General features: G+C 40.7%; 1 protein-coding gene across 1 annotated transcript in view; it reads right to left on the bottom strand.

Annotated features, from left to right (window-relative positions):
• Positions 1-11535, bottom strand: part of For (cGMP-dependent protein kinase for) — a 58734-nt gene extending 47199 nt beyond the window's left edge. The window contains exon 1 of the mRNA XM_076823006.1: positions 10934-11535. Within this exon, the coding sequence (XP_076679121.1) occupies positions 10934-11403 (470 nt within the window). The 5' untranslated portion in view covers positions 11404-11535. The remainder of the gene's footprint in view (positions 1-10933) is intronic.
• Between the last annotated feature and the right edge of the window lie 5234 nt (positions 11536-16769).

The following is a 16769-nucleotide window of genomic DNA, read 5'->3' as shown; positions in this document are numbered from 1 at the left end:
ACGTTCTAAACCACAACATTATAACTAATACGGCATAGTTACTAAGACGGCCATATGTAACTGCTTTCACATCTTTCTCGAGATTTCCCGGCAGATATCTTCTGAACTCTGATTTTGCAGTTGACCTTTAAGCCTGAGAGTATCAAACTTAAAAATCTACATTTCTTTATGTCGTAAGCATCACTTCACAGGTCATCAGCAAACTACTAATCTATTTATAAAACGTGAACCTTGATAAATGCTGAAATATCTGCAGATTTCACTAGATTTTCTGCGCCATTCTTTCTTTCTTCAATTTAATCAGTTTGCCCTATCATCCCCCGGGACAATCAATATTTTTTTTACGAAACTTTACTTCTACATCGTCTAGTGCAACAAAATTAATTTAATCTCCGGGTCTGTCAAGTGACTGCAGAAAATAAATGAAGAATTATCAGCATCATACATTCATGGACGCTATCAACTGACAAAATGCCTTTTGTCACGCGCTTTTTATTTGCTTTACGGTCATTAATTATTGCAACAGAATAATACGTTGTTGCAGCAACGGGCGTAAATACGTTGTCCGCTGCTGTTACAAGTATCAAGTGTTCCGCGAATATGTAACGCTACGCTACGTGGTTCTTTCTTGGATGTATTATTAGAACATGGTGACTGCGCGTTTCAGAAGTGCTCGTAAAACACTCGCGCACGATTTTCCTGGTCTTGGGTTGCAGGAAAGGATACAACTCGTGTAACCGTATCTACATTTGCGTATTCAGAATGAACCTACGCGCCACACACGATTTAATGAATTACACTACGAGACGCATCTTTCATCTGGTTCATTACAAATATGCAGCAACGTTACAGTCAATTGCAAGCGATGCATCCTTAAGTGAATAATTATTATTCGCCTTCTGCGAACAGATAATTGTGCAGTGGAAGTACCCAAGGAGCTCGGTGCTAAATAATGGTTTTGTAATTATGAGAAGGAAGCGTTTCAGTTGATATTGCAGCGGGAACAAAATTTAAGTGACGAAGTGAACGAGAGTTAAGTGATTTTAATAAAGAAATTAAGTAATTGAAAGAACAAATAATTCTTCGAAGGGATAAGGATTCATTCATCGATCGAGCATAACCTATAAGTTGTTTTCATTTGTCCCTGATTGAGTCAATGAAATCCTGCTGGTTCCTGGCGCAAAGATTGATTGCATTATTGAAATGGATGGGCCTATTTTAGAAGTGTTGTCGCTGGATGTTTCTTCAAGAGCGCCTCCAATTTTAGCCGAAATGGAACAGTGCTGAGATAGTAAAATAAATGGAGGCGAAGTAAAATAAATGGACGAAAGCTGTGGTAATTCGAGCAGCCCTGGAGCTCCGGAGAGCGATAAAATAATAGCCGGTGCTAAAATATTACGATTCCATGCGTATACCAAGAAGACGTGTTAATTGTGTATTATGTGAACGACAAGGGAGTTCAACAAATAGATACTCTTCGAAAATATATTCATCGAAAAGTATCCATGGAATTCTTAAAAATATTAAACGTTTTTATGCCTCTCCTTTATTTGGAATGCAATAAAAAATCTTGAACGATAATATGATGGTGCTTGGAGGTGGTGAAAGTTGTTCGAAAATTTTCACGTATTTATCCGTGGTCCCGAGTGGAAGACACAGTCGATACCTGGTGCATTGAATGAGGTCATTAAAGATCCGCTTGTGTTATCGAGGAACGAGTTTCAAGCGTGGTGAAGAAATAGAAGAGAACGCATGGGGAACGAAGAGGGAGCTAGCCGCGACCGGTCTATGGGATCCACGGCAGCGCCATGGGACGTCGTAGCAGGTGCTCGAATCACCTTCTACCTCACCTCGGCAACTTTACAACCCGTCCCATTTTTCGACAAATCGCCTCGTGCCGTAAATGAAATCGTGATCGTTGCAACGATGTGAGTGGGCTTCGCGAATTACACAGAAGCAGAGGGAACTTAAAACGAGAGATTATGGTGATTCGTAATTCTTAATTGAGAAAATTGGAGCACAAATTTTTCAACGTGTAATTGAAATTGTGATCTTTGGAAAGTTTGTATTGAAAAATTTCTACGGAAATTTCTACTGGTTTCATTGCAAGAAAAGTAAGTTCATATTAGAAGTGTAATAATATTTTGTTCAACGTTGGACGATTCCAAGGTGTACTGTGCGCTTCTCTAGCTACTATCTAATCAGTATTAAGAGCCTCTGGGAAATAATAGCTTGGGTGTAATCCTGTTGGTATTTGCATAAAACTTTGCGATACTGCGTGTATCGTGGATTCTCTGTTTTAATACGATTCTTCCTTTCATAAGATTCGTGCTTTCAAAATTTATAGTTCATTTAATTCCACAAATGACAAAGTCTTCCACTTTTACAAGGTCTAATAATATCAGTATATAGATAGAGTATCGGCAAGAAGTGCAAAGGACGAAGCTACAGTTAATGACAAAAGTATCCACCCACAGCATTTGCAAACAAATTAGTGAATATTGATGCTGTAACAATAGTAACCAATGTATTATATGCTACTGTGGAATTACATTTGGTAATTCTAACTTTAACATCGATTATATGCAAATTATATTATATATGGGGTGGACGGATATTTTTGTCAGCAACGTGCTATGGGACACCCTGTATAGTACGCGTCAAGTGCAGGCAGCGGCTTGCATTCTCGGTGCAACGACCTTGAGGATTCGGCCTCGGGTGCGAACCTTTCGAAGGCAACTTCCTGCAGGGCATGCGTGGTCGTTTTGCACGGGACGCGCGCGCGATTTTATGAAAACGATCGTTAGCGCACCAACGGCGCGTAACGATGACGTCAATCTCGTGTATGCCGTCTGCAGTCGACAAACCCGAAAGGTATTATCTTTCACAATGCTCCCAACAGCGCGACAAGCTGCCTAGCCGGGCTTAAAATAAAGCAAGGGCCATTTTAATACAATAAAATCGAGTCATTGTTGCGGCTCGTAACGCGTCACGGCGGTAGGATCTCTTCAAAGAGAATCAATATTTGGAGTTCGTGGTTCCAACAGTGGCTGGTTTGCTGCATACAGGTGGCAGAAGAAAGTGGAGTCAGTCGTCACTTGTTTGACATAAAATTCGCTCAAAGCTTTCACTGAATTATTTAGCGCCGCATAATGTTGCTTTTGCAATGTTGAGGGAATTTAATTACCACTTGGTTTATCCCTTCAGAGATCAGTTATGCCTTGGGAATCGTTATCACGGTGAGGCTGCTAATGAAAATTTAAAAAAAAATTCCTTTCGACTTTCAACTCCTCCGTACAAATTGCGATGTTGATTGGGGTGCGTTAATTATCCGGTGCGCGCGGCATTTCAAAAAGTTCTCACCGTGCATTGAAACCACGCCCTGCGGGGCGCACTAAAACAACAGAGACAGTCGTGTAGCGTACGTTGCTCCATGACAAAAGGCTCGCATAACGAAACAGGTGAACTCTAAAATTAGCGCCCGATCCTGACCTGGGTTTCGATCGTGTAACACTCAGTGTCAAAATGCGAGTCGAATCTTAATCGCGGCGCTTGGAATATAAGTACTTTCCGGCTAACGAGCGACCACGTTTCATTGCTACAATGTCGTCTGGTTCAAGGTCTACCAATTGACAGCACTAATTAGCAAACAGTAGCGACTTTTTAAAAGAAATATGCAAACAAATTACGTACCCTGGGTGTTACCTTCTGTTTCGTACGCTTAATTAGCAATGGAGGAAGATTTGTGTACTTTTGCGGGAGGTGTTAATGAGGAATAATCATACTGAATCGGAGGAAGTAAGATTGAGTGATAAGTAATGCATAATATAAGAAAATTAATGAATAATATAAGAATATAAATGTAAGTAGGTGCAACTAAGTAATTCCATTTGTCAAGATTAAATTCAGTTGCCCTCCGCATTTGCATCGTAATTACACATAATCTGCACTTATTCCCGTGTCATATTTAATTACGTATCGCTGCATCTTATACGAGTTGATTTTTAATCCCACGTTACTGGTTTGGAGTGTGAATCTAAAGTCGAGACTATAAGTGAAGCAAAAATATTCAAAGCAATGTATGTTATAGGCTTTATTCCCTAAGTGGTAAGCAACTAAAGAAAATAGCGGATATGCTATGCATTAGATGACCATCTATTATTTCAGTACAAGGACATAGCTATGTATTCGTATATAAATACCACCTAAACAAACATTTGTACATACATATTACTAGTTGCCAAACAATTGAAGCACTTAAAACGAAAATAATTGAAAGAATTCTTCGCTGTCTTTACATTTATCTATCTTCCTGAAAAGTGAGAAAAACAGAAACCATACTCCCTACCGAATAAGCCACAGAATAGAGGGAATGAAGACAAAAGTAGCTGTTTCCTCTCACGACACCATATTTCCCTCTTCCCATCGAAACCCTCCGTGAGTGTAGGGCACAAGCGCGGTTTGGTTACGCTGTTGCTCGCCTAGTGTCACCACGCGCTAGTTCTTATCGCAGCCACATTTCGACGGAAAAGGGAAAGAATAAAGAGGCCGAGGAAAACAATAGCGTCTGTTGGAAGGAAAATCTGTTTCGCAATATTACTGGCGAGTTTGAGGCTGTTGAGTGAGACTGCGGCGGACATGGAGGTGCAACGAAACGTATCGTGCTCGCGGGGCTAATGCAACGCCTACCAATGGGCGCCAGTCTTAGAAAGTGGAATGTGAACCTCTGATGAGAGTGGAAGTCTAGCGCCAGCTTTAGCGCACGACCATCACAACGATGCATTCGCAAGGCCACTGCACTACGTTCGAGTCATCGATTTTGCCCCTCGCATTTAGTGCACATTCTGTATAATGTGTATCAAACGCGTGGGATTTGTTGGTTAAAATTTTGTGAAAAAATTTGCTTAATAAGTTCCACTTTCAGGCGAGGTTTTCATGGTTCATCCATGTCAGAGTAGAATTTTGATTGTCAGTAGTATTTGTGGAGATTGTTTTCACAATTGTTTTTCTTATTTAGTCAATAGATGGCGGCAGTCGGGTCGCGATGCTTCTTTCAGTGGTATGATGTAGAATGCCATCTAGTATTATTATGGTTTTTCTGTTCTTCTCAAGCGTTGGGTATGGTGGCCACGTGTTTTATCGCGCACGAGCGTAAAATGTATATATTTTTATGTTAGTTCAGAAACACGTGTGTTATTTATCTTCCGCACAGGATTAAATGATGAAATTTTATGCAGTATAAGTAAATTGGGTATACTATTTTTTGTGCGATGAAATCATTACACTGTGTAGAGCAGTGCAAGTTACGATATTTTGGCGTGATTTTTGGAAAAAGTGACGCAGAGAGGATACTCTTCCTTGCACCATGCTAGCTGCAGGTCTATTTTATATGGGATACTCTGTACAGTTTCATATTTTACATTTCAATGTCAGTTTTAGTACTGTTTTCAAAATTATAGAAATACTGTGTAATTGTAGTACATAAATGGCTTTGAAAATCGTTCATGCTTCCTATTTTAAATAACATTATGCGCATATATCTGTAGGAGAAATTAGTTTACTACGGAAGATTTATTTCGTCCAAAGGTTGCTTAATCTAAACCCGTCGATTTGGGTTTACTAATACACCGAATGAAAGCAAAAGTTATTTTTACACCGATAGTTTGAATCCTACGCAGTTTCCTTCGATCGTTCACCGACTCCGTCTCGGTCTGCAAGAAGCAGCGTTTTAGAGTACATAAATTAAAATCAATTTACATTAAATCCAATTAAAACTACATTCTCAAGTTCGTAATACATTATTCAGATACAAAGTCGCCATTTCGTGAAACTTACTCTCCCTCATCTCTACATAGATGTTCAATAATACTTCCGACTCAAATTTTGATAAAAAAAAGTCGCCCATATATTTTCAAGTATTTTCATACCAAATACCCATGGTCTTCCACGCAAAATTAAATAAAAGCACAGCTCACATTTAAACTACCAAAGTGAACTAAAAAGTACACGAAAAAAGTAAACAGTGATTCCGGAATATTTACTCTAAACTATTTTCACGAAATATCGTGGCAATATTCCCGAAACGTGTGCTAACGTGTCAAAGTGATGCAGTTGTGTCAGAGCAGCCATAACCAAATGAGCCGGTCGTACATCAAAAAGCAGCGAAGTAATTTTTCCATTCTCACAATATCTCCTGCCCCACACAACGCGCAATCAAGCTGAATGGAAATAAAATTTGTCCAATTCTGCACGGCGAAACGCAACATTAAATTTCGCAAGCGTGCAGCGTTGGTATCGACGATAAGAGGGAAGCGTATTCAGCGAGTCACATTTACCAAAGCTAATGCCTACGCCTACCATGGGCGCCCGCCTTAGAATATGGAATGTAAATCCGTGAGGCTGGCGAGACAGCCTAAGCGCCGGCTTCAACACGCCCACGCATCTTCGCCAGTCGTCGCACGTCTCGCTAACGCTATGAAAATTACGGAACGAAATGGGTATATTAAGATTTTTCGAAGCATCGAGACAGTCTGCTGTTGTCTGCTGCTCGACTGTTGCATGATGGCTGAATGTAACGCTGCGCTTGCAAAATGCAATTGTGTATTTTTTTTTTAACGTAATTAAAATTCTTGTGTTCGTTGTGCTGTTTTGTTTGGGAAGTGGTGGTACATTTCATTATTGGGCCCGAAAATTTGGTGATGATTTCAGCAACCACGAATTATTTTATAAAAACTTGTTGACGACAAATAAAAATATATTCCCCACATGCATTTTTTATTTCTTTCCTCAATTAGATTTTAATCAATTTCGAAAAACTCGTTTCAAGCAGGGAGGAACTTCTTATAACCTGCTTTTGTTAAAATGGCTGTCGAGCTACGACACAATGATTACCTCGTTTTATAAGAATCGATTAGAATTCAGCGCGGTGAAAGTGCGTTTTCAGAAATATGGTGAAATCTTGCTATTTGTTGCGGTGATTTGCAACTTCGATTATAGTCTAGCTGCCGTCAGGATACCATGTAGGAATTATTTATCTGGCACAATGAAGTTTGCTTTTATTGCTCGTTAATTACGTGAAAATATGGTACGTTTCAAAACATATCTACGTTACTGCATTAATCTACTGAAGAATTATGTTTCATACTTTGTGTCACGAAAAGCTAAATGTTACATTGTTAAATCTTACTCTACTGTTTCTGTTATAGTAATGTATTCAATAGAACCTTAAAGATTTACATATTTACATATGTGTATAACTAATTTTAAATTTAATACTACAATAGATTTATCACTGGCTATCTTTTGATAAACCCCCTCTACAAGTGACATTAAGTTTTAAACATGATTCGTTTTAATTTCATACCTATACTAATATTATCAATAAGAATGCACGTGCTAAGTTAGTGTTGTTACTGGTAACTATATATATTTACAATTCACACGCAGTAAGATATAGATGACAGGTAAAACTATTATCAGCAGATATCTATCCGATTGGGTGCTCGACGATACGGTGTATCGTCATCTGATATAACTTTACAGATAAAGTGAAAGACTACTTACTCTATTTAGGTTTCATACGTATCTAAAATGAATTTACAATGAAACAACCATTATTCTGATAGTGTATGTAATTAAAGAAAACCAAAAAGGAAATTGAACTTTTCATGAAATTAAATATTCAAATTCGTACTTCAAGGAATGAATAAAGATTCTATTTCTGTCATGGTGGCGCACTTTATAGTGTATTTCGGAACACACCACATCCGCGTCGACTTATAAAAATAGCCCAACAAGCGGCCATTAAAATCTGCATATCCCGAGATGCAGGGGTCATTCTATATTTCTCTCGAAATTCTATGAATCATGTTTCATCTGCATAAATGTTACAAACATACCTAATACGACTAACTTATTTGTCAAACTCGTTAACAAGTTCCGTGTTAATAATGTGTTTTATGGTAGACAAAACTATGCAAACATAAATTAAGAAACGGAAATCTCTTCATTTATGAATTTTTAAAAAATTTTCAAAGCACACAGTGAACTACAATCGAAATATAGTTTAAGTGAGTATTTTATAAATTCCTTCAAATAATAAATAATCTGCAGGGAAGGGAAATACTCGTGATAAGCAAACGTTTTAACGAAATAGTAAAGAAAGAAAAGAAAATTAATAAATTTCAATGGATTATCGTGATTTGGTTAATTGCACAAATACTTCTTGGAAATCTGGAACGCGAATAACGCACTTCTTTCTCGTGTAATCGATGTGAAATCGAACTAAGTGGAAAAACTAGTAGAGGAAACCGGGTTCTGGAATTCGTTGAATGCCGAAACAGGAATAATCTATTATTATCGCTGCATTCATATTTGCCTGCGTGCTTTTTTTTCTCGATCGATCCCGACGCAGCGAACATGTAATACATTAACGTCGCTTTGTTATTCGGATATGGCGGCCGTTTAGAATGTTAAATAACGAAACAGGCGATTTGCACATTGAGCGCGGAATAAAGTGTTTCCGATTCTGTTCTACAACAAATTCACAATTGTTCGGGCCAACCTATCCTTCCACTTTAATTTGCAACATTCACGTAAACAAAAATGGTCAACGATTTTATTTCTCAACACGTGCCAAAAATTTATCTGCAGATTATCATTGGATAAATATTCTAGGACTATAGCATCCGGTTTGCAATAATAATAGTCGCAAAAACGAATAGGACTCCAAAGTTCAATAGGATGTGTCAATTCGAGGAATCTCGAAAACTGGTTGCAGCAATCTAGTCGGTTATCTGTGTGAAAATATTGGCTATCAATGAAGATTATAAAGGCGTTAAAATCTGCCACGTGCGCAGATTACTACAATCGTAAACGAAAATCGATGAAGGGCGTCAATATAAACATCGAAACTAAATGTGAACCACTTAAAGGAAAAGACAAATTACATGATTCTTCGCATTCGCCAGTTTAAGAACAATCGCTGATAAGTAGATAATAAATGCACAAGTCACTCAAAAACACTGAAGACGTTCTATTCTTCGTTAAATTAAATTGTAACGTCAAATTAATATTAAAAACTAGACCAAGAAATCAGGTTTCCCAATCATCTCTGATCAAGAGGTGCAAAAAATGGCTGACTGTTAGGGGTGAACTGCAGTCATTTTCAGTGAACTATAAACAGCATGCAGTTTTCGATCGTTTTGGCCAACGATTAGAAACGGTGAATCAAAAGGAAGGAAAATTTATCTGAAGTCGCTGCAGGAAAGGCCGCGTTACTGATAGCAAGTCATGGAAAACCACTGGTTAGTAGTTCGCATGGTGGTCAGCCACTGCAAAGTGTGTGCACGCGTGTGCTCGTCACAATAAGCATGGCGACGAGGCACGAGGTCTAGACCACGTTAAAAACACGTGACACCCCATCAATATGGAAAAGTCCCATTAATACAGAGTCTTGTGAAATATTAACCTGAATTGGGAAGTGACGGTATAAAGTCAGAGGTAAAGACGAATTCAGTATTTGGAGAAGGTGACTTTTGAATTTTTATTAAGCCAATGGGAATATATTACAAAAGGGAATCGTTGAAAGTGCCATTTTGAAGAAAATTATTGACAATATTTTATCTAAAACCGTGAAAGCACTGCTTCCTGCATGGAGGATGACAACAGAATTTATCAATTCAAAATACAAAATTTCATTACATTCCTTTTATTTCATGAATCTTTCACCAACACATTTTAACAGCTTCAATCTATGTATAGTACAAGCGTTTGACATTCGTTTAAGACGAAAACTTCTACCGTTCATTAAACCACAACGTACGAACACCATTTCAATTAAATGTATGATGCTGTACTAAACTTGCATGCCTTCGAAGTTCGACTGAAAGGGCAATGCACCACGTGCACCGACCTAGCACAAGCAGAGACCACAGGCAAAACGAAAGGCTCGTCGTTCCGCGAAAGCTCGTTAACCCTGTAAAACGGGTTGGAATTCGTCGCCGCGAATTTCTTCGCGCGTATCTTCACATGTCGCGGGCGCTGAGTTAAATCACGGCGTTCGAATCGAACGCGTTGGCGAGTAAACACGCATACACTCTAGCGCGCATGCGCGCGCCGATGAGCGCCCGACCCGCTGTTCAACAGATATCTATATTGATTGTCGCAGCGAACCAAAGATCAGAGCATTCAGACTTTCGCCTGTACTTTTAATCGTGCGTTTTGGTGACAGTAGTGCAGCTTCTTGCCGTAAAGATTTCTAACGGATTCCAAGATCTGGGTCCTATGCAATTTCGGGGCATATCCGTGAGAGTCATAGTTGACGACTGCCACCTGCGATCGTTAGACTTGTTCTGGTGTGGCAGGCTAAGGGGAATTTGACTTTTGCACACCTCTACGAGGCAAATGAAAATTCTCTTATTTAAGTCACATTCCGTTGATCTGCATTTGGGGTAGATCTCTCGTGATCACAGCGAGAATGCTTTCAATGGAGCTGAGGCGCCCCTAGATCCCCAGTTGCAGCCCAAAGGACATACTTGTGGGATTTAAAACGTGGATGAGACGAGCCCCTCATTTTCGGGGAATGGTTCAGTGGTAGTTAAAAGGAAAGGTATTCCAGTCGCGACGACCTTCGATACCCCAGTAGGGTCGAGTTATATCGACACCATGTAAAATAGCGCGCGAGTTAACACATTGACTGCCATGGGGGTTAATAGTGAACTTAATGTCGTATGTTTTGAGCACTTAGGTATCTGAGTCTCTAAAGTCTAAAGTGCTGTCATTGGGAATGACATTAAGTTCTTTTTATAGATAACAGGCATTTGAATAAATGCAAGTGAAGAAAAACGTGGGGCGATCGCGTGGCAGTGAACGTGCTAACGAGTGGAATAGGAGTGACGAGAAGCGACCGCGTTGAGAGTGTTGAGACACCAACCTGTCGCTCTTGTCGACGACCGTCAGCGACGCGAACTCCTGGAGTGGCGGTTCCGCGGAGATCCCTTGGGCCCTCTGCTTCCTGGGCCGCGGTTTGGTCGGCGTCAGGGGTGACTTGAAGGGTAACACGCTGAGGAACTTGTCAAGGTGGCTGCGTAGCTCCTGTATCTCGGCGTCGCGACGGCAGAGGATCGCCTCTAGCTCGGCGATCCTCTCGTCCTTGACGCGCAGCAACTCCTGGAGCTCCCTGAGGGTGCCCATAGCTGTAATCGCGTTCGCTCCGGTGACGTTCGAGATGGCCCTCTGGCCGGCGGCGACCACGGCCACGGCGCCGTGCGTCGGCAGCTGGGACGCGTCCTCCTCGTCGGCGAGCCGCTGCTGCGTCGACGAGAAGCACAGGGAGTCGAAGCACACGCGCATAGACACGCAGGCGTCGCCGATCGGCACTTTGCACTTGGTACCCTCGTTCATTCAACCCAAACGGAACGACCGCGCGTACAGAACAGGAACCGCGACGAGGAGCGCGACCGGGACGGTGCGTCGTCGGCTCGCTCTACTCCACGATTCCGCGCTCACCGACAGCGGAGGACCAGCGTTCACCACCCTCTCCCGTTACTAGCACCACCTATCGCAGCAGTCTCGTTTCTTCCCGCCCCGATTTAAGCACTCGGTCCTTGTCGCTCTTCCCCCTCCTCGGTTGCATGTCGTGACGTGTAGCGCTCCTCGTTGCACCACCACTTCTTTCTCATTGCTTCCCACACTGTTTGCTCCTTCCCACTCGCTCTAGAGTTTGCTTCTCTTTCGGGTTGCCTTGTCACTTGCTCCTTCTCGCTCTCGCACTCTTTTCGTCCGCTCTTTCTCTACTATTCTGTCTTTATTTTTTAGCAAAGCGTTAGTGTCTGCTCTTCTTTACCACGGTCGGTATGGAATATGATAATAATAATAATAATAATAATAGTGATAAATGAGAAGCGTTTATGGTGCAAAAGTGAGGCCCAGGTTTGTAGTTGCTAGCATATATGTTTTTGTTTACTTACTCTTTCCTTTCATCTAAAATCCCCTTTAAGGGGGTAGACACGGGTAATGCAGCGCTCTGTATACCGACATAATCTGGCCCGAAACATGGGTTTGCGCGCTGACGTTGTTTGTCCATATATGAGCAAATTTTGGGCTGGCCGAGGTCTCATTCGAAAGATGAAGGTTGAATGCAGCCCGCACTGCTCATGGTTCAAAGAGATTGTGTTGATATGTAATAATATGAGTGTCCAAAGTAGAGAAAAAGTGGGCGAAATTCACTCGCAGATTCCAAGCAATTGTACGTCACTAAAAGAGTTTTGTGACTCAAACGATGAGCAGAGCGGGCTGTACAGAACCTTCCTCTTTCGAATGAGACCTCACCCAGCTCAAAATTTGCTCATATAACGACAAACAACGTAAGCCCGTGATTGCATTCCCAAATTTAGTTCAGATAGTGAATACGAGATGGCGCCTACTCGGGAGGACGGCCAACGTGGAATCATAGCAAAACTGGAGCGTTAGGTGGATAAATATGCCACAGTAAAAGCGTGATGCAGTCAATGTATGCATTTTCGTACGATGAGAGGTTAGGTTATATTCATTTTAGGCATACATTGACATAGGAACTGCTGGGAATTGTAAACATTTACTAAATTAATGCTTTTATCGTTACATATACATCACTTGAAATCGCTGTCGTATTTATGTCATAGTAATTTAGGCAGTTAGAACAACAACGGACTAACCTACATTAAAAAAAAATTTCCTATTGTACATCGATTGCTTACAATTAGTGCTTACAATTACAATGCACAAAATTGGGCTTTGTAACAGGAGAACATGCCGTCGAAAGAGATGGCACAAAGTAACGTCTCCGGAGAGAGAATCGAAGATGCCTGCGAAGCTGAAATTCAGAATACCTCTTTCCACTTCATGTTCTCCTGATATATTAGCGAAAGTCTGGCGAAAATTTTCGGAATGCACAAAATTGGGCTTTGTAACAGGAGAACATGCCGTCGAAAGAGATGGCACAAAGCAACGTCTCCGGAGAGCAAATCAAAGAGCAAGAAGTGGTGCAGAATTTTGGAACGCCTCTTGAAAGGCCTGCGCCTCTTATTTGCAACTTTAAGGCGATGCCTTTGAAGCTGAAAGGGTGTAGCCGGTTAAGATGGTCAAATGTGCCCTTGAACCGTATTCGACTCAATGAATCATTCGAAAGCTTATTAAAAAAGATACATTTGTGGCAATTTTCAACTTCGTATCACCACCCGGAGGGTAGTAAAGGGCAAAAATAGGAAATCAGGTTTTTGTCGAATTTCTCCTATTCTAGGGGATGAAAAATTTTGAAAAAAATCAGAGGCATTTATGTTATCAGGGCACATATTAGAGAATTGTTTCAGATTTTTAAATTGAAAAACCAAGCTGTGAAAAATAAAAAACGCCAAAAAATGCGGAAAAATGCCGATAGTGTATCGAAGCAGGCTTGGCACTATAATTATATTTTTACTGTAAGCACGTATGATTGTTTCTATTGTCCTGAATTTTTTTCAGATTTTTAAATTGAAAAACCAAGCTGTGAAAAATATGAAACGCCAGAAAATGCTGAAAAATGCCGATTGTGTATCGAAGCAGGCTTGGCACTGTAATTATATTTTTACTGTAAGTACGTATGATTGTTACTATAGTCCTGAATTTTTTTCAGATTTTTAAATTGAAAAACCAAGCTCTTAGCGCCTCTTATTTGCAACTTTAAGGCGAGGCCTTTGAAGCTGAAATTCAGAATACCTCTTTTCGCTTCATGTTCTCCTGATACCTGTGCCAAAATCTGGCAAAAATTTTCAGAATGCACAAAATTGGGCTTTGTAACAGGAGAACATGATGTCGAAAGAGGTGGCACTAAGTAACGTCTTCGGAGAGAGAATCGAGGATGCCTTCGAAGCTGAAATTCAGAATACCTCTTTTCGCTTCATGTTCTCCTGATACCTGGGCCAAAATCTGGCAAAAATTTTCAGAATGCACAAAATTGGGCTTTGTAACAGGAGAACATGATGTCGAAAGAGGTGGCACTAAGTAACGTCTTCGGAGAGAGAATCGAGGATGCCTACGAAGCTGAAATTCAGAATACCTCTTTTCGCTTCATGTTCTCCTGATACCTGGGCCAAAATCTGGCAAAAATTTTCAGAATGCACAAAATTGGGCTTTGTAACAGGAGAACATGATGTCGAAAGAGGTGGCACTAAGTAACGTCTTCGGAGAGAGAATCGAGGATGCCTACGAAGCTGAAATTCAGAATACCTCTTTTCGCTTCATGTTCTCCTGATACCTGGGCCAAAATCTGGCAAAAATTTTCAGAATGCACAAAATTGGGCTTTGTAACAGGAGAACATGATGTCGAAAGAGGTGGCACTAAGTAACGTCTTCGGAGAGAGAATCGAGGATGCCTACGAAGCTGAAATTCAGAATACCTCTTTTCGCTTCATGTTCTCCTGATACCTGGGCCAAAATCTGGCAAAAATTTTCAGAATGCACAAAATTGGGCTTTGTAACAGGAGAACATGATGTCGAAAGAGGTGGCACTAAGTAACGTCTTCGGAGAGAGAATCGAGGATGCCTTCGAAGCTGAAATTCAGAATACCTCTTTTCGCTTCATGTTCTCCTGATACCTGGGCCAAAATCTGGCAAAAATTTTCAGAATGCACAAAATTGGGCTTTGTAACAGGAGAACATGATGTCGAAAGAGGTGGCACTAAGTAACGTCTTCGGAGAGAGAATCGAGGATGCCTACGAAGCTGAAATTCAGAATACCTCTTTTCGCTTCATGTTCTCCTGATACCTGGGCCAAAATCTGGCAAAAATTTTCAGAATGCACAAAATTGGGCTTTGTAACAGGAGAACATGATGTCGAAAGAGGTGGCACTAAGTAACGTCTTCGGAGAGAGAATCGAGGATGCCTACGAAGCTGAAATTCAGAATACCTCTTTTCGCTTCATGTTCTCCTGATACCTGGGCCAAAATCTGGCAAAAATTTTCAGAATGCACAAAATTGGGCTTTGTAACAGGAGAACATGATGTCGAAAGAGGTGGCACTAAGTAACGTCTTCGGAGAGAGAATCGAGGATGCCTACGAAGCTGAAATTCAGAATACCTCTTTTCGCTTCATGTTCTCCTGATACCTGGGCCAAAATCTGGCAAAAATTTTCAGAATGCACAAAATTGGGCTTTGTAACAGGAGAACATGATGTCGAAAGAGGTGGCACTAAGTAACGTCTTCGGAGAGAGAATCGAGGATGCCTACGAAGCTGAAATTCAGAATACCTCTTTTCGCTTCATGTTCTCCTGATACCTGGGCCAAAATCTGGCAAAAATTTTCAGAATGCACAAAATTGGGCTTTGTAACAGGAGAACATGATGTCAAAAGAGGTGGCACTAAGTAACGTCTTCGGAGAGAGAATCGAGGATGCCTTCGAAGCTGAAATTCAGAATACCTCTTTTCGCTTCATGTTCTCCTGATACCTGGGCCAAAATCTGGCAAAAATTTTCAGAATGCACAAAATTGGGCTTTGTAACAGGAGAACATGATGTCGAAAGAGGTGGCACTAAGTAACGTCTTCGGAGAGAGAATCGAGGATGCCTTCGAAGCTGAAATTCAGAATACCTCTTTTCGCTTCATGTTCTCCTGATACCTGGGCCAAAATCTGGCAAAAATTTTCAGAATGCACAAAATTGGGCTTTGTAACAGGAGAACATGCCGTCGAAAGAGATGGCACAAAGTAACGTCTCCGGAGAGCAAATCAAAGAGCGAGAAGTGGTGCAGAATTTTCAAACGCCTCTTGAAAGGCCTGCGCCTCTTATTTGCAACTTTAAGGCGATGCCTTTGAAGCTGAAATAGCCACTAAACATTTGTTGTCATATAGCATATATTTAGGTTATATTTTCTGTCACTTCGAGGAGCCGACCACATAATAATCACGCGCATCCATTCTGCGCATTTTCACTAGCCCAATTCAACATTCAATACAATTTTGTATATATAATGTTTGTTGATAACTGCTTTCTGCAGAGGACGTGTAATAAGTGTATTTCATGTTCTGTTTCGGTGCTTTGCTAGTAAAAAAATGTCTAACCTAACAAATTTCATTTTCTGGGGACATTCCCTCATCTATTTTCCCTTTTCACTTAGAATTCCTTACTGCTAACGTAGAATATTGTAGCATAAGCACATTTCAAGTAATTAAAATGTACAATGAATTTTCTACGTTTACAGTACCAGCCGACTTTCCGTTTAAATTTTTATAAGTATAACGGAACAGCTGAGAATTTCTTTCCTTATTCAGAATAGAATACAGAGATAGCAAACAGCTCCCTCTTGCGTTCACCGGGTAATCGTCGATCTATCGGTATTACCATTTCTGTGCAGTTAAAAATGCTGTAATACCGACCTGCCGAATCTGCCAGGTCATGTGACGTGTCTACCTCCCTAATGTTAAATGATTTCGAAATAGGGTGAATGTATTTCAATCAATTTTGTGCCGTTCCCTTCGGTCTTTCTTTTTCATTATATACCCCAATGTTTTTTCACTATGTCTTGATTGGCGGTTGAATATTTTGAATTGCTTGTGAGGTTGCGTCATATAACTGACGCGCTATCTACTGCCCTCGTCTTCGGTAAAAAAGTTGATCGCGGCATGAAGACTTTTTTACCGACTGAGTTGCTTTTTCCACCACAGAAAAGGCATTGGATAAGAATAACAACCAATGTAAATTTTTGTCATATGGCTCGGAGTCCCCGGAGACCCTTCTCATTTTCGTGTCAGAGGCAA

Source organism: Andrena cerasifolii, chromosome 11, assembly GCF_050908995.1.
Source record: "Andrena cerasifolii isolate SP2316 chromosome 11, iyAndCera1_principal, whole genome shotgun sequence".
In the NCBI taxonomy this organism is placed as follows: domain Eukaryota; kingdom Metazoa; phylum Arthropoda; class Insecta; order Hymenoptera; family Andrenidae; genus Andrena; species Andrena cerasifolii.
Note: the sequence above shows the minus strand (reverse complement) of the source record. Positions and strands in the feature narration are given on the sequence as shown.